The sequence below is a fragment of the Oryza sativa genome, chromosome 7 (assembly GCF_034140825.1).
Source record: "Oryza sativa Japonica Group chromosome 7, ASM3414082v1".
Classification (NCBI taxonomy): Eukaryota; Viridiplantae; Streptophyta; class Magnoliopsida; order Poales; family Poaceae; genus Oryza; species Oryza sativa.
The window spans coordinates 4,816,098-4,841,074 of NC_089041.1; the positions used below are offsets into that span (position 1 = coordinate 4,816,098).

Genomic DNA, 24,977 nt, shown 5'->3' on the forward strand with positions numbered 1-24,977 from the left:
TTCCGGAAGGTGGAGGAATTAGATATCCTTGTTGGTGGAAGCTAGCCCGGAGTCTGCACCGACGTCAAGGTAGAACCAACAATTCGACCACCCGGTCACCCAGTGGTCATTCGCGGCCCGGGAGGGAAAATACTCTACCAGGCCCGGGCGCACCTGGAAGTTCACGGAGGCGAAGGTGAGAGACTTTGTCTCCCCGCCCTCCGCAACCAGCTTCGGTTGGCAGCTGGTGAAGTGAAGGCTCGCGAAGTGCTTCGCGCTGGCCCGGAGCCCGTCAACCCGCATGGCGTACTCATAGATGGCCAAGCGGACGACGGCATTGGCCGTGAGTTGGGGAAGCTCGAGGCCGTAGTACTCCAACACCCCCGCGACGAGCGGGATGACCGGAAGACCAAGGCCGGCGGTGAAGAAAGCACCGTAAATAATGGACTCGTTGGGCTCTGGGTGCGGGTCGCCTCGTCAGCCGGAGGTCGCCTTGCCCGATCGGCCGCCGGAATCTTTCCGGTGGCAACCAACTCGTTGATGTCCTTCGCCGTCACCGTCGAGGCGTCGATGAAGCACGATTGCTCCGGGTACTTGCGGCTGGCCCCGAAGAACAGCGCCCCGGAGCCACCATCGGCCTCATCGTCGTCACCGGTGGCAGTGACGGCGGCGCCCTCCATGACCTCGTCGGCGTTGTCCCCGGCAAGGCCGCTGCCGTCACTGGCACCGGCAGCAGCCCTAGAGGCGGACGCCCCCGCATCGTCAGCAAGCGCCGGTCGCCCGCGGTGGCCCGTCTCGCCCGCCGCATGGTCGAAGTCGCCGCCAGAAGACACAGTGCCTGGCGGCACCACAACGTCGCTGGCTATCCAGGGGTCGCCGCCGCTTGCACCACCGCGGCGGTGAGAATGGCGGCTGTCGCCGTGCACCATCTGGTGCTAGAGCAGAGAAGACGATGGGTTGAAGACGAACAGTTGGAGTGGATGCGGCAAGTGTGTGACGGCTGACCTCGGGTCGAGCTCTTATAGGCCTGCTCGCTGCATCAGGGCCGTTCATCAAGGGGCGAGATGCATCCACACCGACCATCTCCCACCCACGCGTGATGGCGAAATGTGCGCCACATCGCCACTCCATCCTCAACCGCACGATTGTGCCCCGTCGGATCTCGGCGCGGCACGTATCCGCCGCCTCCCCTGATAAGGGTAGTGGCGGGCCCCAGTATGTGTCACATCGGCAGGGGCGCGGCAGTCAATGAGGCATTCAACCGTTCGAGTCGAACGGTCACCGGAAGCATGGGGACACGACGGTCATCATTCCTTAGTAAGTGCGAGACCCTCTGTCCACGGGGTAGACAAAGACCCTCGAGGGGCTACTGTTGGGGGAGTATCTTCAGATCGCAGAAGGTGAGCCTACGAAGGGCTACATCGCTCCGGAGAACATCCTTCCCGGAAGATGACCGACAACCAAGGACGCTTTGCTCTGCAGGTGGCCAACCGCTCCGCTGGCCTCCGGGGGTCTAGGAGAAGGGATTCCGCCGGAGGCAAGAAGGGCAAGGCCCACGCGAGCTTCGGCCAGAGGCCGATAAGCTCCAGAAGGGCTCCAGGAGACCGTACGACCCAAGGTACCAGCAGCCCGAGAAGGTTACCCGAGCTCCGGAGCCCGGAGGAGTTCTTGGAGCTCGGGAGGAAAGCTCCGGAGGCCACCGCGAGACTTCGGAGCATTGATGGGCAGCGAGAGTCCGAAGAGCCAGCCGGAGGAAAACACGCCTCAGAGCACTCCAACGAGCTAAGCCGATGACCGGGCGCTAGTGGAAGTGAATAGATGCACACTACGCGCCCCAACTACCTCTGACACTGTTACTGCCAGTCGGACGGAACATGCTATTACCCGGGAGATGCTATAACCCGGATAATAGCGAGGTCCCTCGAGAATGACGATGCCCCATGCTGGGGGCAGCCCCGCTGTCCTCTATTAGGTTACCATTAGGAACATGGCTGGCCCATCGGCCAGTCGCACAAAGCAAGCCATAGGGGTAGGGACACCAAAGTCTTTTCCCCTTATGCATCCCTGTATATAAATGTGTATAATTCACCCGCAAGGGCATAGGCAATACAGAGAGAATTAATCCACACTTGTTGAGTTCTTGCAACAACAAGTGATATATCCATGCAAATTCGAAAAATAAAAATAACATATATTTTCAAAAAGAATTCCATCCATGCTGATATAACCAGGATAACTTGGAAAAAGCTCTGCAGTCTCTACTGCCACAATTCTTTCTGATCTCTGATAGACTGATACAACCTGTGACAAGAGAGCTTCACAAAACCTTGAAGATTTTTGGCGGTACCTCTAATCTGACAATGATCTAAATTCATTTGATTGCACCACACCTTTTCTCTTGCTTGTATTCCGTTCCGTTGGCATCATTGCATCAAAGCACAAGGGAACCAATCAACTTAAGTAAACACTGAAAAAGGGAAACTTATAAGGGTAAGCAGCAGCAGCCTAAATCAAACTCTTTTTGCTTGCAATCCATTTACTGATAACTCGTGAGTAATCTGAATGCTATATCTTCAGAAATTGCTTTCACATAAACACTACCCCTTGCTGTTTTTCCTTAATATATGACGTTGGTTAGTTCAAATAAACTAAACAATGTCGTATACTAAAAAAAGAAGAATACAAAATTTCACAAATTATACATGCACGACAGTATTATTCTCTGAGAGGAATATAAGCTTATTCCAAACATAGTCCGTTTCATTAGGAAAAAAAAAAGGTCTAGATATTGACCCAAACACGTACGTGTGAAACCACAAAAATTACGCTCCAAACAACTCGTGTGACGTGTGTGTTTGTAAGTGTGTTACGCAGGAACGAAAACAAGCCACATCCCCTATTCAAAGAGCCATCCCACAATAATTTCCTATCAACGAATCCACATACATGTCAAACCAGGAGAACGATGCACTCTTCACATGTATACTGACCATTATTTCTAGCTTAGTACATAATCACAAGCCAATGAGCTTGAAACATAGACTTTAGCTACCAAGGCCAAACCTGTGCTGTCTAGCTCAACTCTCACAGAAAGAATATGAATTCCTCACAAGCCCTCCAGGTTCAAGAGTGTCTGAAATCAGTGCAGCTGAGATAGAAAAGCAACCAGCTCTTTCATCCATGCATGGTCGATGCAGCAACTCAAGATCAATCGAACATGCAACAGAAGGGAAAATAAGGAAATTTAAAGTGGAGATATATGAATTTTATTTTTCAGGGAACAATGCAATCTGTATGTAGTAAGACGAATATAAAATTCTGTGAAAACTTTGCCCAAATCCTGAAGCTTTGAGCTACTCCAATTATAGGCTAGCACTCTGTCAAATTCATCACCTAAGAAGACGATATCTTTGTAAGGATGAAATCCAAGGAAATAGATATAGCAATTCTCGCGCATACTTCCAGGCTCAAGAACATTATCATTGTCAGAGTCCCACTCAAATTTCTCGAATTTCTCTTCCACTATTGGCTCGAGCTCCACATCGTCTTCGTCATCATCATCATCATAATTAAAATTAAAAGGTCTATAATTATAATGTTGTAAGACCCAAGGTCCATCACGCTGCTGCTCATCATAGTTCAGATTCGGCAGGATGTGGGAAATGTCCATATCATGCTTCAACACCCACTCGGTTTGACCACAGTACCGTTCGTTAAGAAACCAAACCAAAATTTGGGGCCTCAGAAATGATGGTAATGATGCACAATATATCCCGTTGTTTGATTTTCCTAGATAAAATTGTGTATCTCCTGGATCTTCCGTGGGCATTCTAATTACTCGATACTTATTGTCCGATGGTGATATTCTGCAACAATAACATGATCTTATATGTATGGGAGCGTATACTATACACACATGCCCTCATATATACACACCGTGTACACCAACTAAAAATTATCACAAAAATTCTAGAAAAATTCATACATATACTTTCAATAGTATTACATTTACGTGCAAAGTCATATCTTCAAATTCATTCTATATAGAGAGTAATAAAAAAAGACAAATTCTGACAGAATTACAATCTTAAAACTGTTAGATTTTTTTTTGTTACGGCTAAAATATAATGAATTTGAGGTTAAGATTTTATCCTTAGGTGTAATACTATTGAATGTGTGTGTGTGTATATATCACAAATTAAAGCTCACAAGACCAAAACCAGGATAACAATTAATACAATGCATGCATGCTTAAGGGGTGGATTCGAGTTGGTACCTCATGACAAAGCAATCGGAGAAGCATACGTAAAGTGCTCCTCGCCAGTAGCCACACTGATGATCACAAAATGGAGTTGACCCAACCATGGCTGGTAACGTCCCTGCAGCATCCCCTTCCCGATCAAATGCCCTCTCCTCCCAAGAACCAGTCTTGGATGAAAACACAGGCAGGATCAATGTCGACGGCGGCCATTCGCATTCTTCTTCCTCGCGCAGCTTGTAAGGAACCTTGGGCACCATGAACAACTCATAATTGGGAGATCGGGTGGGGTCGAACACCAGGTACTCGTTCTCGTTACAGTCCACAGCCCATGGCTGGAGGTAGGGGATGATGATGGTGATGGGGCGGGGGCAAGAGCTCCCACTGCCGCGTGGCGGGGTTAACCACCACCAGGCGGCACTCCTCGCGGAGCAGGAGGAGGAGGCCGTTGCAGTGGTCCTTGACGTAGATGTAGGCAGGCGGCGGAGGCACGGTGTAGTCGAGGCGGCAGGAGACGGCGGCGGCGGCGGTGGGGCGGGAGAGGAACTGCGTGAACCAGGTGCTGTCGTAGTTGAGGAGGATGCCGGCCAGCGAGAGCGGGAGGAGGTCCGCGCGCAGCAGGCGGCGGCCGTCGACGAGGCTGCGCCACTCCTTGCAGACGCAGCGGGGCGCGGCGATGCCCCGCGGCGGGAGGCGCCGGAGAACGGCCGCGAGCACGTCGTCGGGCAGCGCCATGGCCTCGCTAGCTTGCCGGAGATCCTCCGATCCGCTAGGGCGAAATTGGGAGATTTTAGTTTCTTTCTCGGCAAGGAAATTTATAGGACAGGTAGATCCTTCAAAAAAAAAAAAAAGAAGGGAGTTTATAGAGAGAGCTGGAAATTGGATGGTATCCGGACCTCACATATCCACCGTTCGTCTCATCAAACGAAGAACGACCTTGCTCCGCTCCTCGAGGCGCTCGCTACAAATTAGCCCATTAACACAGCACGGTGAAAACTGTATCGATCATGTTGCATACTCCCTCGCGGTGTCCCTCCGTCCCAAAATATAAAATATAAGTATGTATATGTGTTACATGAAAATGTATGTATGTGTGTGTGAAAATATTACTTCCGGATCGATTTGGTGAAAACGGAATGGATACGGACGGATAATGCTCATACCATTTTCATTTTCATTTTTTTTACCAGATACGAAAACGAATACGGATTATCTCGAAAACGAATAAGAATCGAATATGATCGGACACGAATATGGAAACCAATTTTTTTTCGGAACACGAAAACCAACTCAACTCCTATTAGAAATAAATATCAACATATATAATTAGCTCATTTTATATAAAATAAAGTATAATTTATAAATATTTTTTAAAATTTTAAATAATATTAATAGTATGGACTAGTGTTAAGAGATAAACTACTATTAGAATCTATAAAGATATATTGAAGGTTATAGAGTTAGAAAGAATTGGGTATGTCTCGTGGCTTCTACGGATATCCGAATAGCACTATTCACCGAATATCCGAATTATAATCCGTATCCGACGGAAACCCCGATACCATATCCGTATTCGTATCCGGGAGAAAATATCCATATTCGTATCCGAACTATCCGAGAATTATCCGATCCGAAAGATATCCGTATCCGTTTTTATCCGGAGCGGACGGAAACTATCCGCTCTGTTTTCATCCCTATGGTACTCATGCACTATCGGTGATGAAAATTAGGGAATAGCAGTTGATCGGAATCAAATGCGTGATGAGCATCAAAAACGGCGAGGAGATCGAGAAGTTGTTCGTTATTAAGAGTGATTATCAAATTAATTTACCGTGCTTAATTATGTTATTTGCTATTCCTATAAACTATATACCCTTTTAAAAATCAAGGGTAGATATTCAATAGAGAGGTAGATAGATCCGGCCGTACGTGTTTCATACTACTTAGCAAGTTAGCAATCACAGTAACAACAATGACCTTTCTCGCTCTCCACAAGTCGGGAAACATTCTCGCTCCCAATTTTTACACGGAAAAAGAAGACGCTATACGTAGAGAGATTGCGTACGTGGGAGGGGATGAGCGAAGTTATTTTTTTCTATATCTTTTGGTAGATAAGAGTGGGTCCAGAGTTAATTTAAGATATCCACTGGAGATAAAAGTTCGTTTACATCTTAAAATCAAATTAGGAATTCCAAAATACATAGTTTTAGAGATAGATTTTTGGGTATCTATTGGGCATGCTGCAATCACAGTCACATTAATGAATTCGACTTCGTTACATCGTCGCCGCTTCAATCTACATCCAAGTTGTTTCACAAGTCGAAATTGCCACGGTACCCGGAAAACAATTGGTTATATGTCAACAATTGATCGACAAAACCTCTTATCATGCGAAAGAGCAACTAATATTGCAACTGATCAAGAGTGTTGAATCCAGAAAAACCTCTTATCATCCAAAGGTTGTGTTCACCTAATTTTGCAACTAATCGCTCTGTTATAGCTAATAAATATACATTGTAAGCTTGATGGCTTAGTGGATCAAAGCTAGCAACCGAGCTGTTAAAAATATTATGGTGTTCCCTTGAGAATATGGCGGTGATGAAGATTATGATAATTTATTTAATGTTAAATCGAGTCACATCAATTTTAAATGATTTATTGGTAAACAATTATCACAATATTTATTGGTGAAGTATTATAACATGTTATGTGTATTGTCTTTCTGGATTACATGAAGATATATATATGTGTGTGTGTGAAAATATTACTTTCGGATTTAGTACTCTTGGCTGCCGCCGTCGGATGTGCTGCTGGAGCCCCCACCGACGTCAGATTTGCAAGAGGGACGGAGAGAGAGAAATGGGCAAGAGGGACGGGGCGAGACTTATCCACTTGTGCTCGGCTCCCGGCTCGGTTTTAAAACCGGCATCTATAATAGTATATTATAGGTTCCTTTTTTTAAAGAAAAAAAAGACACCTATAGTATAGGTGTCGGTTTTACTCTAGAACTAGCACTTATAATCACTTAAAGGTGTCAGCTTTTAGCTGTTCCGACTTGTATTAGGGATTCTGTAGAAGTAGATGATGATGTGAAAATTACGATCTAGCTTTGCTAGCTATTTACTATGCCTTATTTAGATTATATCAGTTGATTTCTCTGTCTCACGTGTTTTATTTTTATATATCTTTGCTTCTAGCGGCCGCGTATATGCCACCTGGGACGAACACTAGTTAAGTCGACAAGCCATGTAGAAGTCACGTCAGCCGAACCCGCTCTCAATACTACATAGCGACTCGATTTGCACTGGTTTTGGTTTTATAGGTTAAGGTATGCTCTACACATCAGATTGTAGCCAAAATAAACCTTATCAAATTTTAGCACTGCCAAAATTTTGAAGTTGACAATATTGCTAAAATTTTGGTAGGATTTCCTATGTATTTACCAAAGTTTAGCAATAAATTAAATGTAGACATATTTTTGGTAACTATGCTAAAAAAGATATGGTTGAAAGAGATATCAATTTGAACAGCACCCAAGTTTTACGGTTGAGACACTGACAAATCTCGATTCATAGTTGAGGGACAACAAGTAGACTCTTACTCGAGAAAAAAAAACTTGCACTGCTTTACTCTCGCCATCGAATTTGGCCCACCAATGTAATTGGCCACTTAATTCCCGTTAACCTATTCGGCAACACAAGTGAATTTAAAAAAATCCACTTCGACGAATTTGATCCACCTACTGTATTTGGCTGACCAAAATTAACACAAATTAACACAATATAATGAAGCTTCAAAACTCAAAAAAGACCAGTACTACACTATCCATGAACAGAAGCTACACATTTTAAACCCATTGTTTGTTGCGACGGAGGCATTTGCTCATCATGTCCATCCAGAACTGGCAAACTTTGATCTCTCCCACATTTTTCTGAAGGCACTGCAATTAATTAAACACAGTAAAATCAGCATTATGAGAAAGAAAAACACACGACAAGATGTGTCCCGCACCCAACCCTTGATGATAGGAAAGCAAATATCTGCCACTGTTGATCACTACAATTTTAACTTTGTCCATTAATAAATTTTGAACTTTTATATCATAATAATGTATACAATTAAGGTCTCATAGTTATGTTTAGAACGCAACAAACTTCGTTAATATACTTTTAAGTATTTATATATATTCTTTTAAAAAATAGATAAGTGATCAAAGTTCAAAGATAAATCGTATCGAGTTACAAACTTATACCTTCTCAAATGCTAGCTCATGGGCAGGGCATAGTCTTGGTTCCTTGGGAGGATTGCTGCACTCTTCGTACTTGTCTATCAAAGTCTTGCATTTCTTGAAATCATTTTTTGTGTTCTCAAGGCACTGCAAATTAAAGGCCCCAAAAAACCAAGAGCATATATAAGCGTATAATTAAGGATTAGAAAGGTATAAACAATTAACAAGCAACCAGGTGTCCAAAGCTTTTGTAATATTTTAGAATAACAATAAGTTTACCAGCTTATGTTCCTTAATTATCTGCCTCAATCTACTTTTCATCTTCCAACTACAGAACGACCTCCATCTATACAAACCGACACAAAACACCTCAATACCTATCTTTGTGATATGGCTATATATATCAATGTTGAGGGCATAATGTTCAGGATACTAAAGAAAAGCATCTTGCAGATCTGGAACTTTATAAGGCTACTTTGTAGCTGACTTAGACAAAAATACCATGTCAGCACGTCTGGTTGTATTGTTGAGGACGAAAAGCAGACTTATTTAAAAAAAGATTAACTAGCAAGATTTTGTGGGACCAACGAGGTTCGTTTGAAGAAACAGATTATGGAGTGAATTACATAGCGGTTTATCTTCATAATTATAGGTATAAATTAAATAACATTTTGATAAAATAACTATCTAACAAGGTATCTAATTAAGTAAAACAATATTACAAGAAATTTTAGAAAATACTTCATCCATTTCATATTATAAATCGTTTTGATTTTTTTCTAATCAAAGTTGATTAATTTTGATCAAATTATAGAAAATAAATTAGCAACATCTAAAATATCAGTTTAATTTCATTAAATCTAACATTGAATATATTCTTATAAAACATTTGTTTTGTATTGAAAATACTACTGTATTTTTCTATAATCTTTGTCAAACATAAAAAGTTAAACTAAGAAAAGAGTAAAACGAGAGGGAGTATATATTTTTATACAACATAGGACTAGGGGCATAAGTACATAATAAGGTTAATCAAATGAATTACCTTCATGACTAGACTGTATGTGTCGCAGCAGGGATCATCCTTGTCTCCCTTGGAGTAATTTGGGATCCCGGCGGCGTCGGCTTTGATCAATTCAGCTGTGACGCGAGCCGGAACCGGCGGCGACTCGGCGCGGTTGTCGGCGGCGACCTCCACGGCGACGACGTAGGACCGGAGCTCCTCCCCAGCGGTGTCGTCGTCGGCGGCGGCGGCGGCGTACGACCTCCTCCTCCACCATCGGCGGCTCATCTCGATCTCGATTAATTTGATCTCGATTAGTGGTGGATTGTATCAGAGTTTGGGAGAGTTTATAATTGGACTAATTGGACAGGGAAGACGATCGATCGATCCATCGACGCTGATCAAAATATAGTACTCCAATTGATGAGAAGCTGATCAGAATCCGGCTCGTCGACGGTCGATCGATGGACACAGTGGTTGTGTCGGACGGACGGACGTACGACAGTTTGGGCCGTCCGATCGGCATCCTACGGACGTACGACAGTTGTAGGGTTCGTCCTAATAGATCTCTTGCACGTAGGGGGTGAAATCAGGTTGGGTTCGGATGAATATCGTATTTCCTATATATATTCTAACTCATTATACTCTATAATCGATATTGCATCGGATATGAATATACATAGTAGAGTAAATTTAACTTTGACCAAATTATCACAAAACTACATATTTAACACTAAATTTCTCACAAAATTATAGATTTAAGGTAGAATATCGTAAAACTATAGATTTACTAATAAAATTATCACAAAACTATAGGTTTAGTGATAATTTAATCATAAAACTTACACGTTTATAACTCAAACATAACACTAGTGCTAAGGATTTAAACTCTAAAATCTGTAGTTTTGTGATAATTTTGTTATTAAATTTATAGTTTTGCGATACTCCACCTTAAATCTGTAGTTTTGTGATAAATTTAGTGCTAAATTTGTAGCTTTGTGATATATCATTTTAAATCTATAGTTTTGTGATAATCTGATCAAAATATATGTAGTTTCGTAAAATTTACTCTATAGTTTTAAATATATAGTTTTGTGATAATTTGATCGTAGTTTCGTAAAATTTACTCTATAGTATCGAGACGTATAATATATCAATCATAATTATAGAACGGATACGTACACGTACTAAGCCGGATATGTATAATATCGTTAACGAATACTCATCCGGTACCATAGAGTTAAAAGCATGAATCATATATATTAGATATGTAGTAGTCATTCAACTATGCATTATATCCATGATGTGACTAGGTTAATTAGGTCATAGGCTCATAGCAACAACTAATATATGCTGGTAGTGGTTAAGGTTGTAAGCTCTCCGAGTAATATCATTATGGTTTGTTGAACACACAAGCACTAGCACTTTATAGTAGTGTAGTTTTGGGCCTGGTCTGTGGTGGTCAAATAGTGTACATCATGTAGGCTACTGAATTTTTTATATTTTTGGTGCCTTTGAAAAACTTATTTTACAATGGACCCTTAAAAAAACTTATTCTAAAAATGGTCCTTTTTTACGCCAGAGAGTCTAGCGCCGTCCTACAACAGGACGGCGCTCGCCGTGCCCGTGCCACCGTGGCACCACGCAGGCGTGCAGGCTGACATGGCAGGAGGGGGTGGCGCTAGTCACACTGGCGCCCCATCTCATAGCACGGTGCCAGTCATCCCGGCGCTCTCCCTCGGGCTCGCACCCACATAACCAGCAAGCCCCACCCCATCCTCCTCCCCACTCATTTGCCCCCTTTTCCAGCCCGAGCCCAAGCCGGCTCTTCTCCATCTCTTTCTCCCTCCTCATATCTCCTCTCAAATCCACTCAATTTGAAGGCATTTTACGCTGGATTTTTTAGAAATCGAAGAGCAAGGTATACTTCCCCATTCCTCCCTCTTTTTTTTTAATTGGTAAAATTTGTATATCGGAGAGTAATCCTATAACTTGTTACAAGACTAGGTTGCAGGTCGTCTTATTTAAAAATAATATAACATTATTTATTTTGTTGAAACATATTAAAAAACTATAATCATAATTTATACCACTATAATCATAATTTATACTTTTATATGTTTGTATTAAATTTTTAAACAAAACAAAAGGTCAAAATATTATAAAAAAGTCAATTATGTCATATAGAAAAAAAATGGGGTTTTTACATTACCTTGCACTACTGGTGTGGTTGTAGAGTATGGTTGTAGAGTAGTATATTTAAATCAAACCGAATTTGTAAGGATATTTTGGTACTTATAAAATTATTTTGATATTTTTGACAAGGAAAAATTACAAAAACCACTACAGAAGACGCTTGAAGTTTGACATTTTCACCCTATAAGTCATTTTGTTACAATTGACCACCCCTACTTAGTTATGTTAAAAAACCAATGCGCACATGCTTAACTGAATTGGACTTTGCAAATTCCCCTTTGAACAGAACATTAAGAGGAAGTATTTGGATGTTTTGTTTGGAATCCAATCAAAAGGCCGGCATCTCTAGCCATCTCTTTTTTAACGAACGCACAAAATGATTGCACATCAATATATTAGAAGAAAAATATTCAATTTTGCTATATATTTGTCAACAAATTTTCTCCCAAAAATTTAACGTATGTAATTACGGTACAATCTTAGTATAATTACACTGTAACTTGCATGTAATTACACTGTAACTATAATATAACTTGTATGTAACTTTCAAAAAAGTTACATGTAATTACACTGTAACTAAAATATAACTTGTATGTAACTTTCAAAAATCTCTCCATAACATGTTATGTAAAATGGAGGTCGTGGGAACAAATCCTCTCGCATATGTGTGCTGTGATTTTTTTTCCTCACCATAACAAATCTTGTAATAGATCTAACGATTTAAAATTACGTGAAACTTGCATACAAGTTACACTGTAATTATATGTAAGTTACAGTGTAATTACATACAAGTTACAATGTAATTACCCTACAATTATACTATAATTACATCTGTTAAATTTTTAGGAGAAAATTTATCGACAATGTATAGGTGCTCCCAAAAAATTTTGTTACACAATGCAATCAGCCAGACCGGCTTATGCCAAGAGAAAGGGAAAAAAGCAAAACAGAAACTGAAGCTTAGGAATGACTATGGCGGCTAAACGCAATTCCTAACAACGAGAGGGAGCAGAGCTATGCTACATTTCCAAGAACTAGGTGAAACCCCGCGCATTTCTGCGGGAATTTAGTACGATAACAATAAAAAAAATAACGTGTAATAGCTAGATAATATCAGATTAAGTAAATTAATGTGGTTTATGATAATTTTAATTTAAATAGTATGTAGAATGGTGATTCAAACGAAAAAAGTAAGGTGGTATGACTTTATGGAAGAAAAAAAGTAGGGAGATAGTTTGGACCGTAGATTAATCATGTAAAGGCTAAAAATAATTGATGTGATATGACTAAATAGAGGAAAAAAGGAGAAAGATAATTTAGACCATAGATTAATCATTTAAGCACTAACTAAGTGAGGATGAACTATATAAGTATATAGGATATCATAAAACATAATAAAGATATACATTGAAACATTATGTGAATTATGTTGGATGATAATTTCACATGTTTATATTTGAAAAGCTCTTAAATTATAAAAACTATAAAGATATAGCATGCTTGCATGATGTTTAAATGTGATGGTTGTTAGTGGATGATGATGTGGCATCTTGTTAATTAGTGGATGATGATGTGGTGTCTTGTTAGTGGATGATGATGTGGCATCTTTATATGTTAAGCTTGGATGATAATTTCACATGTTTGTATTTGAAAAGCTCTTAAATTATAAAAAATATAAATATATAGCATGTTTGCATGATGTTTAAATGTGATAATTGTTAGTGGATGATGATGTGGCATCTTGTTAATTAGTAAATGATGATGTGGTATCTTGTTAGTGAATGATGATGTGGCATCTTTATATGTTAAATTTAAGGAGTTAGTGGATGAGAACTTTACGGTAAGATATGATTCTCTTAAAGCGACAACCTCTCTAGCCATCTCACTACACGGCATACGGAGATTTGATCATCGGCACCGGCCGGCTCGCCGTTATTTTCTCTAGCTGCTGCTACGATCAACTAACTGCTCCAAAACATATCCATGAGGAAACGAACTTGTATGGTTGTTGTAAGATTATCGAATGATTTAGATTTTAATTTGCACATGCAAGTCATATTTTCAACCGTAGAAGGAAGAAAAACAGAGGAAGAACTAGCATCCTTTCATAGATACCTGCTGCATGCATGCAGGCAAAACACCATGTACTGTGTTTATTTGGATCAGATAGCAGAATCTCCTTTTCCAAACAAGTGTTTAAGAAAATAATCAAAGGATAAGTCCAAAACAATAGGGTACATTGGATCATATAAAACAATAGGATACAGAGAATAAACAGATACGGGTGTAGTAGTGTTGATTCTTGTACATTGGATCATATTGAATGGACGGCCCATATCTATCCGAGGGTACCTTAATAAAAAAGCATTTGTTTTTCATCCCTTTTGCTTGAGATATAGTAGGAGTGTATTTTGGAGGAGCATTTGCTCTGGAGCTCGTACATTTCGAACTGCTGTCCCGCAATATTGTCCGAGTTGATAAAGAGGCGCTGTGGGGAAAATACATACTCCCTCCGTATTAATGTATGACGCCGTTGACTTTTCGATCAACGTTTGACTATTCGTTTTATTCAAAATTTTTGTACAAATATGAAAATATTTATGTCATGCTTAAAGAACATTTGATGACGAATCAAGTCATAATAAAATAAATGATAATTACATAAATTTTTTAATAAGACGAATGGTCAAACGTTTGACAAAAAGTCAACGGCGTCATACATTAAAATATGGAGGTAGTATTATATATAATACAACACAAATATTAGTTGTGCATACAATATAAACAAAAATAACATAAATAATCGGTTTTTCTGAATTAAATAACTCAAATTAGTTAGCAAATGCTAGAACTATATATATATATATATATATATATATATATAAATATATCGAAAAATCGTCGATACTCACATTGTTGAAGCGCTAGTGTAATATCGGGCAAATGTCGTCTAGCAAATATATCTTTTCATTATTGGCACGGCATTTGGCCAGCGTGTCCATCAACGACCGGCAATTGCCAATCTTCCAGTCGTTGCTGCTCAGGCACTGTCAATATATAAACACAAGTAATATCATGATATATATATTTTCTGATCAATCGTCGATCACTTGAACACTAATTTGTTTTTAATCATGAAGATATCGACCCATGATATAAGCAAGATGTTGGTGGCTAACCGACAAAACATAGTTATACCAAAATAAACCATGAATCTGCTTATTTTGCTTACTAAGGGGTTCACGGTTTACCCACCTACGCTCTTAAGCAATGAAATTAACACAAATAAAACAAATTAAGTAAGATAACTGAGACTGAATTTATTGTCGTTTTGTTTACCTGTAATGTATACTTGTAAGGTTCGCCGCAGGGATCGCTTTTGCTCCCTGGGTACAAACTCGCACTACCTGCTTCACACAATTACACAGACAAATGAAATTAAGTTTTAATTATTATAAACTTGATAAATATATATATTTTGATATTTTAAAACAACTTCTATATAAAAAGTTTTCACATATTTTTAAAACACACCGTTTAGTAGTTTCAAAAATGAGCTAACAAAAATGGAGATAAAATCAAAATCTTAATCAGGAAAGAACCGCGCAAGACAAGTCAACCGACCGGCTAATAAGATATGCGAAATCATCACCAGACATGCACGGATGCACATCAGCAAAAAGCTATTGGCTTCTTAGATCGAAATTAACGGGCTAATAATCAGGCAAGTCAACAAGTCGAGATTAATTTAACTTGACCATGCATAAATGATCACCGACTAATTATATATTTAAGAACCTTCGATCTGCATTATGGATATTGGCTTAATAACAATACTAATTAAGATTTTCATATTTGCTTAAACATTATACGCAATATATTTCTCCAAAAAAAACATTACACGCAATACGTACCTGCAGCTTCAGTTTTGCCCATCCTATCGATCGATCGCTAGCTTAGTAGCTTGGCGAATTAGATCGATCAATCAATCAATCGACGAAACAAGATTATTTAGGGCAGGAAAAGTTTCTAGGAAAATATATAATAATCTGCAATTGATCATAGGGCTTGGCTGATCGAGCTATATATTAATTAAATTAATTATAGAGAGCATCCGACACGGCTAGGCACTCTCGATCGTATACGAGGCCGGGAGGGCCAGCGTTGTGTGATCTGCATCCGACACGGCTAGGGACGCGCGTGAGTGTCCAAGATTATGTACGCTTCGGTGAAAGTGCACGACTTAACACGGGTGGAATTACACAAGTGTTACCGTTACCGTTTTCGTATGTGGACATTTGGTTCCGAAAGCGATACCCGTCTGAAAAAATAGAAGGGTCTCATCTACGAAAATAATTTTTTTAGTTTTTTTAATAATGAAAATGTATTACATCTCTAGTCTTTGCTCGTGGACACATAACCAAAAAAACCCAGAAGTGAACAGAAAAGAGGTTAAAAAAATACGTGATGAGACAAACCCCCAACTTCTACCAATAATATGATCTACTAAAATAATGTTTCCAAAATCACGTAGATTCTATTCCAAAATTATATAGATACTACGCCATCCAAACTGGAATAAAGTTCCTTAGCTACCAATTCTAAGCGTTTCTAGATTGTACGATATATTATAGGAGACAATGTTGATGCCAATGTTCGAGTTCGATGATTTGACATCGACGTTGTCTCCTTCTATAATATATCGGTTACTTTATCAATTATTCTACAATATGCTATTAGGTTGCACATTCTTTTCAAAAATACTCAAAATACCTTTATGGACATAAAAGATTAACAATTGATTTATACCTAATTAGAAGTTTTAAAAAATATGAAAACTTTTATGTGGCCTCCTTGCAAAACATGGAAGTTTGTTCAAGTTTTTTACATTTATATTTAAAAAAATATAAATTATATGTTATATGCTATATAAAATACTTTTTATTGATGTTTTAATATCAAACATCTTTCATACACCATATAATATATTTTTGTGCTGTTATCTCTCGTATAAGCAAATTTTCTCTCATATACCACATAAAAATATTTTTTTTTCTAAAAGCTAAATATGCAAAAAAAAAAACTTGAAACATGTATACAAACTTCCATGTTGTGTAACGAGGCCATATAAAAATTTTCATATTTTTGATACTTCTAATGAGATAAATCAATTGTTATTATTGTATGTCTTTAACGGTTTTTTTTAAGTATTTTTTGAAAAAAATGTCTAAACCAATGACGTATTATAGAACAATTGATAAAGTCGACGGTATATTATAAAAAGAGAAAATGGTAATGATAAATTGTTGAACTCGAACAAACTCAATGGTATAGAATAGATTATCTCATTCCTTTTTCGTTGGAAGGATAGAGTATGACTATGACCCTGTTTAGTTCACACACAAAAATTTTACACCATATCATATCGAACGTTTAAATACCTACATGAAGTATTAAATATAGACTTAAAAATAACTAATTGCATAAATTGCAACTAATTTGCAAGACAAATCTTTTGAGCCTAATTGCTCCATGATTTGACAATGTGGTGTTACAGTAAACATTTGCTAATGATGGATTATTATTTTATTAGTGTCCGAACACCCTATACGACACCATATATAGTATTCGATGTGACACGCCAAAACTTTACACCCCGGGATCTAAACACCCTCTAGTATCTCAATCTTTATTGGTAGTATGCCATATAGTTAGGGCCTGTTTAGTTGATGAAATGAACAATTTTGGGTGTCACATCGGACGTTTGACCGGATTTCGGAAGGGTTTTTTTATACGAATGAAAAAACTAATTTCATAACTCGCCTGTAAACCGCGAGACGAATCTTTTGAGCCTAATTAAGCCGTCATTAGCACATGTGGGTTACTGTAGCACTTATGGCTAATCATTGACTAATTAGACTCAAAAGATTCATCTCGCGATTTCCCCCCTAACTGTGCAATTAGTTTTTTTATTTATATTTAATGCTTCATACATTTGTACAAAGATTAGATTCGATAGGATGTTTTTGCGAAAAGTTGTTGGTTACCCCTCAAAATTTATATGCTGGCCCCACTCTGCAGAGCAACATCTCTCCAGTGGGCTGAGAGTGGCTGCTCTGCTCCGTCCCTCGCTCACCAAACGGATAATGCCGCCGCTCCGCCTTCTCCCGCTCCTCCTCCTCGCCGCCGCCGCCGCAGCACTCGACCCCCCGACCCCGACGCCGTGGCCGGAGCAGTTCCACGCGGTGGTATTCACCAACCTCACGGGGAGCGGCGGCCGGCTGCAGCTGATCGACCTCTATTACGACTGGCCGCGGGGGCGCAACCTCAACCTCATCCGCGGCCAGCTCTCCGGCGACCCGACCTACGACGTCGAGTGGACCAATGGCACCTCCTACTTCTTCAACGCCACCTCCTGCCGCACCAAGCTGTTCCCCGTCGGCCTCCTGCCCCCCGACTGGCTCGCCGCCGGCGCCGTCTACCTCGGCCGCGAGACCGTCGCCGGCTTCGACTGCCACCTCTGGACCAAGGTCGACATCGTCTGGTACTACGAGGACGTCGTCACCCACCGCCCCGTTCGCTGGAACTTCTTCAATGGTAATACTACCTACTACCTACCTACCTGCACAAATCTCCATATTAGTTTCTTGATTTTCAGAGTTGCAGTTATTCTAGTGCTTCATTTCTCTCTCTCTAGTTTCTTGGTGTGGCATTGTGATTGTAGTTATTGCCTTGCTGTCAATTTCTGATGCATCACTCTGACATTTCTAGTTTCTATATTGCAAATGTCAAAACTTCCCAGCTAGTCTAATCCAGTTTCTTGATGTGCCAAGCAGCTAATTCGATGGTTGATATCGTCTTGCTTAGAAGCTGGCAGAGATGCAATGCATAATTTCAGTTAATTCCTTGAGTCTTGATGCAGCATTGTGCCCATGGCAGCACTCAAAATTTCTGCAGTGATTTGTTTCTAAAGAAATGCAGTTTCATTCTGTTCAGTGGTTCAGTAACTTGATGCAACAGTGACATGATTTGTGTGTGCTCCGATCTGTTTCCGCAGGTATGCAGCAGCATGTGATGAGCTTCGAGGTGGGTGGAGTTCTTGAGGACTCCAAATGGCAGGCGCCGGCTCGCTGCTTCAGCGATCAACACACCGTCATCGCCGATCCCGGTGCAGCCACCGTCACCGACGACAGGGTAGAAGGTGAGGATGGCAAGCTCGATGTGATGAACGCCTTCTTCAGGTTTGTAGGAGCTCCAGCAGCAGCAGCAGCAGCTTCAGTATGAGCAAGGCTTACTTTTCACTGATGAGAATGTCACCATTGATGACCTGCTCAATCCACTCTGTTTCTTCCTGAATCCTGTTGTCATGTGTAAACAAACGTTTCTGAACTTCAGCAATATGAAAATGTTGTGTGCTAATATGACAGAGAATGTCAAGTTTGGTTCAAGTTCTGATTGCAAAGCAAATCCAGAAACTTTTGATCTACAAAGAATGTGACATTTGATCTATTGAAGCAGATGTGCCTGCTGAAATTAACTAACTTTCACAAGTCAGTAATTCGCCATGCTTCCCTTTCAAACCGAAGAAGGCACAAACGCGTTGTCGATTCCGAACTGAATTCAGTAGCTCAATCTCAGTAGATGCACACCGTACTTCAAAAATTTTCTGGTCGTGATTACATACATACCATCAGTATGTTACTCTGCATTGTCCTTACTGTTTTTATTTTGAGATTCATCACTTGCGAACTTATTGCACCTCCATCCTCTAATATATGAGCTTGGTTACATAAAAGGGGAGTATATACATAAACGCTTTTTATGCATTATTACAACATGATCCAAGAACAGACTGGACCAGACCGCCAATGGATAATTGCTACTACCTCCGTTTCAGGTTATAAGGGGTTGTTTGGTTGAGTGCCAACCTTTGCCAAAGTTGTGGCAATCAAGTTTGACCAATTAAGCCTAGTGGTTGTTTCATGCCACAAGTGAGTTATGCCACAATTTTTTAGCAAGCTAGCCCACTTGTCATTGAGTAATTTTTTTTTGCCATAACTTGCCACGATTGTGGCCAACAAATTCTTAGCTATACAATGTATGGCATGCCACACTTTGCCAAATATTTTGTGGTAAACTAGGGAAGTCATCCAAACAGCCCCTAACTTTCTAGCATTACCCATATTCATGTAGATGTTAATATTAACATATATACGAATGTAGATAATGCTAGAAAGTCTTATAATATGAAACGGAGGAAGTAAGATTCTCATAAGTGATAAGTCTTGCTCATAGTCATACTGCTGCCACGGCTGTTTGCTGAGCCCTGAAGAACTTGAGGAGGCTGCTCATCGCATCGACCTCACCGTCTTCATTGTCGTTGGCGGTGTCGGAATTTGTGGCGGCTTCTTGATCGTTGAAGCAGTATGCCGGTGCCTGCCACTTGGAATCCTCTAGGGCTCCACCCACCTCAAAGCTCATCACATGCTGCTGCATCCCTGGGAAAAAAAAAAAAAAAAAAACAAAAGTCATTGCATTTCTGAATCAAGAACGAACTGAACCAATGAAGACATTTAGGCTGCATTTCCGCAAAGCAAAGGGCAGTGTCATATCCAAACTAAATTGATCACAGAAATAATAGTGTATCCTTGCACAAGAATATCATAGGAACATAACAATACAGCATCAATGATTCAAGAAATGGACTGAATTTACTGGTTGCGTCACTACAAATTACAGTGCAAGACCATATCAATCATCAGATTAACTGGTTCACAAAACTAGAGACAGAGACTAATAGTGAGTGCTTGGCATTTGCAATGTTGCACATAAGTATCAAAACACTGCATTACTCTATTATCAAATAAATATTGCTTAGAATCATCATAATGCTTATAAGAGACTCAAGAAACCAATTGAATAAATTTATAAACTGCAGAGCAAGCTAGACCATATGAAACAGATCACATTGCCAGACCAAGAAATTACAGGAATACAAAGTGAGCACTACACTACTACAATGTTTACAATAGTGTTGGAATCAATCAATCAATCAAGAACAGAAAAGAAATTTCTTAAGAGGGATCAAATGGATCTACCGGTGTAGAAGTTCCAGCGGACGGGGCGGTGGGTGACGACGTCCTCGTAGTACCAGATGAAGTCGACCTTGGTCCAGACGTGGCAGTCGAAGCCGTCAACGGCCTCGCGGCCGAGGTAGGCGGCGCCGGCGGCGAGCCAGTCGGGGGGCAGGATGCCGACGGGGAACAGCAAGGTGCGGCAGGAGGCGGAGTCGAAGTAGTAGGAGGTGCCGTTGGTCCACTCGACGTCGTAGACCGGGTCGCCGGAGAGCTGGCCGGCGACGAGGTTGAGGTTGCGCCCCCCAGGCCAGTCGTAGTAGAGGTCGGTCATCTGCAGCTTCCCGCCGCCGCTCGTCTGGGTCAGGTTCGTGAAAAGCACCGCGTGGAACCGCTCCGGCCACGGCGTCGGGGACGGAGGGGGAGGAGGGTCAGCGAGTGCCGCCGCCGCCGAAGCGAGAACGGCCGCGGCCAAGAGGAGCGGCGGCGGCGGCGGTGGCATCGGCGGCGATTACTCCGGCGAGCTTATCCGATTCGGTCTCCGGCTGTGCGATCGCGAGCCGACCAACCGAATGAATGGCTCATACGGACGGAGACTCTGATATCTTGCTGTTTCGTGGGCTTGCTGGGCCGATTCTTGTGAGAGCCAGAATAAGTCTACATTGGCTCCCTCATATATAGGTCCAATCTAATTTGTACCCCTCAATTATTAAAACCGGTGCAATTTAATTCCTAGAACAGTATTGATAGTGGTATTGTCTGTCGTGGTGTCCATGTGGCATCCCAGTCATCAAATCTCTATCTCTTCTCTCTACTATTATAAAAATTGGAGATATTTTTGCCGATACTTTGGTACGTCATCTGAGTATGAGTCTGTTTTTAAGTTTGTTTTGGGGAATATAGATGCGTATTCGAGTCGGTTTTAAATTCGTTTGCTTTTGTAAATACATAAAAAATCATATAAGAAATCTCTTTAAAAATAATTCGCATGCTAACTTGAGATGATCGGACTTCTAATTGAAACTCATGATTTTCTAAAATATATATATCCAAACGAGTTCTCGTAATAGATTTCACCTTAACTAAAACGTATATAACAATAATAAAATTAAAATAGCATTTACCTGTTACAACACACGGGTATTTTTTCTAGTAAAATTAAAAAAAAGTGAGTCCCACATGTCATCAGGGGTGGATCTACAGTATAAGTGTCGGTGTCAAGCGACACCGACGACTTTCGGTAAAACTTATAGTAAAACTGCTTATCCATATATTATAACATTATGTTCTAAGTATAATTAGCATACTATGACACCGATAGATACGTTATGACACCAACGAATTGATTTTCTGGATCCGCCACTGATGTCATACTCCCCTCTACTCTCTCTTTCCTTCCTTCTCTATCCCAGACCCTCTCTCCTTCCTTACGTTCAGGTAGCGCTCGAGGATAGCCAGCCACCGATGAAGAGCGGAAGCGCCGCTCCTCCACGTGCCACTTGGGGGCAAGGATGGTAGCCGGCGTCGTCGCATCGAGCTCCGCATCCATGGGGTGGTGCCCATGGTTAGCTCGTTCCTCTATCGGTCGCTTGTTAAAATTGTAGCTTTCCAAGAAGGCCAAAAAGGCAGGGAAGGAAGGAGATGTTATGGGAGGACACCACCGCGGGCCGCGTCTACCTTCGCAATGTCGTCCTCCACCGGTGGGGTGGCGAATAACTCTCTCCCCCTCTCTACCCCTCCCCCAATGTCATCATCGTCGAGCAAACCGAAGCGCCAGCAGCTCTTCTGGTAGTCACACTGGCATCGCTGCTTGCCTCGCTGCGAATGTGTTCGGCCATCGGCCCAACGATGTCAAGATTGCGTGTGGCAGCGCGCGCGATTGTCAATGCTCGTGAATTCCTCGCTGGTAGTATTGAAGTTGAGATTAGTTCTTGGGTTAGTCGCGGTAGCCATGGACGCGCAACCAAGAAGTCTCGTGGATGTGTCCGTGGAGGTTGGGGATGTTGGTGAGGGCTGCCGCTTCTCTCCACCCTCTCCTCAAACTCCCACCGACCTGCCGTCACTAAGAGGCATGGAGGCCGTGCAGCTCCTCGGCTCCCTCAAGGTCCTCCGCCACCAGGAGAGAGAGGTAAAGTACTAGAGATAGGAGGCTGATATGTGAGCCCCACACGACTAGGTCAACGGTCCATGTCAGTGAAAACCATCCTCAAAACCACCGAGGGAGTAATTTTGCATCGGTTTTGATAGTTGGGGGTGGGGGAGGGAGGGGGGTTTAACATATCTGGAATTGCGGTTGAAGGATACAAATCAGATTACACCTTTATTGAGGGAGCCAAAGTGGACTTATTCCTGTGATAGCCATAAGTTGTTGGGCCATCTTGCTGGGCTGCAGATAGGCTATTTTATGTTGGGCTGGATATGCACGAGTGGGGAGCAATTCATCTTGGGCCTTTAGTAGGCCATTTTGGTCTGGGCCGAAAGTTCTGGCAGAGATGGGCTTATTAAGATATGCTGAAATTTCGGTATCCAATAGTATGAAAAACCGAACGTTAAAAGGTCTTGTAAAACTACATTTGTTTGCGATAAATCTTTAGGCTAAAAACTGCACGGACGGACGGAGGAAGTATTATGTACTGTATTTTTTATGTAACTCTTGAAGCTAACTATTGAAGCTAAATTAAATGCAATATTTATAGAAGGGACGTCACTATGCAGCTAGTGGTAGCTGGTTTGTCTAAAACAGTTACCACTCCGTCTATAAGAGGCAACATCCACCTATACTTCAAATACAATTTTCTCTTAAACTACTCATCCGATCTACGATCCGATTACACCGTTGTGTTCGTAACAATTAAATCTTTACAATAAGATCTCACATGATTATATTTTGATGAAAAATCACAAATTACTTTTATGATATGTCTAAATTACTTTTAGTTTTCACTAAGTTAATTCTTAGATATATAAAGTAAATTCAGTAAAACCTAAAAGTAATTTACATATATTATAAAAGTAACTTAGAACAAAACGAAGGTAACTTTGGCATGCCATTTGAAGTAAATCCGTTGTAGAGATAAAAACATGACTCTATCTAGAAATTAAATTAATCAGCACAAATTACGAAATTACTAAAAAATAATAAAAGTAATCACCTTAGAGCATTATTGAATGTATAGGAAGTATTTTAATCAAATCTAAAAATAACTATATATATATATATATATATATATATATATATATATATATATATATATATATATATATATATATATATATATATATATATATATATATATATATATATATATATATATATATATATATATATATATATATATATATATATATATATATATATATATATATATATATATATATATATATATATATATATATATATATATATATATATATATATATATATATATATATATATATATATATATATATGAGATAATTTGTTCAGTGAAAAAAGGCATTAATTAAAGTTACTTTCTTTTTCTTTTTGTTATAAGTTACTTTTATAATATATGTAAATTACTTTTAGGTTTTACTGAATTTACTTTTATATGTCTAAGAAGTAACTTAGTGAAATCTAAAAGTAATTTAGACATATCATAAAAGTAATTTGTGATTTTTCATCAAAATATAATCATGTAAGATCTTGTTGTAAAGATTTAATTATTACGAACACAACGGTGTAATCGGATTTTAAATCGGATAAGTAATTTAAGAGAAAATTTTATTTGAAGTATAGATGATAGGAATATTTCTCCTACTTGCTCAATAGATTAATAACAACCAAAACTCCTAAAGACTAGCACGTGGGTGTCTCTGGTTAAGACTAATTGGAGATGCCTCTCCAATTAGATTTACCGTTATAGAAGTATAAATCGGACACGCACGTGCACAGATGCACTCACGCCTATTCAGATCCTAACCCGTTGAGGTATATGTCAACGTTTGATGTCGCGATTCCGGTATTTGTATAGTATGGGGATCGTTGGTACTAGGATATACGCGAGACTGAGGTAAAAGATGGAGACAGGGATTTTTATACAGGTTCGGGCCCCTGAATTGTCAGGTAATAACCCTACATCCTATTGGCCGAAGCCGGTATTTCTCTTATTCACCATAATCATACCAGTGCAATATTTGGGGTAGCCTATCTAACAGTTGTCGATATGGCAGTCTGAAGGTCTGACTCATAGTCAACAACAGGATAGTCTTCCTCCTCGA

General features: G+C 40.3%; 4 protein-coding genes across 5 annotated transcripts; 1 reads left to right on the forward strand and 3 right to left on the reverse strand.

Annotated features, from left to right (window-relative positions):
* Positions 1-2,864: 2,864 nt before the first annotated feature.
* Positions 2,865-5,020, reverse strand: LOC4342611 (putative F-box/kelch-repeat protein At3g17280). Of its 2 annotated transcripts, none has more exons than XM_066312553.1 (2): positions 4,256-5,011; positions 2,865-3,845 (listed from the first exon to the last, which is right to left on the reverse strand). In XM_066312553.1, exons 1-2 carry the CDS (start codon positions 4,495-4,497, stop codon positions 3,224-3,226), a joined length of 864 nt encoding a protein of 287 aa, XP_066168650.1. In that variant the 5' UTR covers positions 4,498-5,011; the 3' UTR covers positions 2,865-3,223. The 2 variants fall into 2 exon arrangements, with proteins under 2 accessions (XP_066168650.1, XP_015646430.3); XM_015790944.3 differs by having other exon boundaries at positions 3,271-3,845; positions 4,256-5,020.
* Positions 5,021-7,734: 2,714 nt separating this feature from the next.
* Positions 7,735-9,893, reverse strand: LOC136357517 (uncharacterized). The gene is made up of 3 exons (XM_066312796.1): positions 9,511-9,893; positions 8,490-8,612; positions 7,735-8,177 (listed from the first exon to the last, which is right to left on the reverse strand). The coding sequence occupies exons 1-3, from the start codon at positions 9,754-9,756 to the stop codon at positions 8,085-8,087; spliced, it is 462 nt and encodes a 153-aa protein (XP_066168893.1). The 5' UTR covers positions 9,757-9,893; the 3' UTR covers positions 7,735-8,084.
* A 7,858-nt stretch (positions 9,894-17,751) lies between these two features.
* Positions 17,752-19,083, forward strand: LOC4342612 (uncharacterized protein At4g14100). Its single transcript, XM_015792380.3, has 2 exons — positions 17,752-18,261; positions 18,722-19,083. Exons 1-2 carry the CDS (start codon positions 17,811-17,813, stop codon positions 18,946-18,948), a joined length of 678 nt encoding a protein of 225 aa, XP_015647866.1. The 5' UTR covers positions 17,752-17,810; the 3' UTR covers positions 18,949-19,083.
* A 323-nt stretch (positions 19,084-19,406) lies between these two features.
* Positions 19,407-21,312, reverse strand: LOC4342613 (uncharacterized protein At4g14100). The gene is made up of 2 exons (XM_015792379.3): positions 20,763-21,312; positions 19,407-20,162 (listed from the first exon to the last, which is right to left on the reverse strand). Exons 1-2 carry the CDS (start codon positions 21,238-21,240, stop codon positions 19,960-19,962), a joined length of 681 nt encoding a protein of 226 aa, XP_015647865.1. The 5' UTR covers positions 21,241-21,312; the 3' UTR covers positions 19,407-19,959.
* Between the last annotated feature and the right edge of the window lie 3,665 nt (positions 21,313-24,977).

What these genes read in the sequence shown, in the direction of transcription:
- LOC4342613 (XM_015792379.3), bottom strand. Translation starts at nt 21,240, where the DNA reads ATGCCACCGCCGCCGCCGCCGCTCCTCTTGGCCGCGGCCGTTCTCGCT. An exon ending in CCGCTGGAACTTCTACACCG is followed by an intron (nt 20,163 to 20,762) that starts GTAGATCCATTT and finishes TTTTTTTCCCAG; the next exon opens with GGATGCAGCAGCATGTGATG.
- LOC136357517 (XM_066312796.1), bottom strand. Translation starts at nt 9,756, where the DNA reads ATGAGCCGCCGATGGTGGAGGAGGAGGTCGTACGCCGCCGCCGCCGCC. An exon ending in CATACAGTCTAGTCATGAAG is followed by an intron (nt 8,613 to 9,510) that starts GTAATTCATTTG and finishes TTTAATTTGCAG; the next exon opens with TGCCTTGAGAACACAAAAAA. An exon ending in ATGAGCTAGCATTTGAGAAG is followed by an intron (nt 8,178 to 8,489) that starts GTATAAGTTTGT and finishes AATTAATTGCAG; the next exon opens with TGCCTTCAGAAAAATGTGGG.
- LOC4342611 (XM_066312553.1), bottom strand. Translation starts at nt 4,497, where the DNA reads ATGGTGCCCAAGGTTCCTTACAAGCTGCGCGAGGAAGAAGAATGCGAA. An exon ending in TCCGATTGCTTTGTCATGAG is followed by an intron (nt 3,846 to 4,255) that starts GTACCAACTCGA and finishes TTATTGTTGCAG; the next exon opens with AATATCACCATCGGACAATA.
- LOC4342612 (XM_015792380.3), top strand. Translation starts at nt 17,811, where the DNA reads ATGCCGCCGCTCCGCCTTCTCCCGCTCCTCCTCCTCGCCGCCGCCGCC. An exon ending in TCGCTGGAACTTCTTCAATG is followed by an intron (nt 18,262 to 18,721) that starts GTAATACTACCT and finishes CTGTTTCCGCAG; the next exon opens with GTATGCAGCAGCATGTGATG.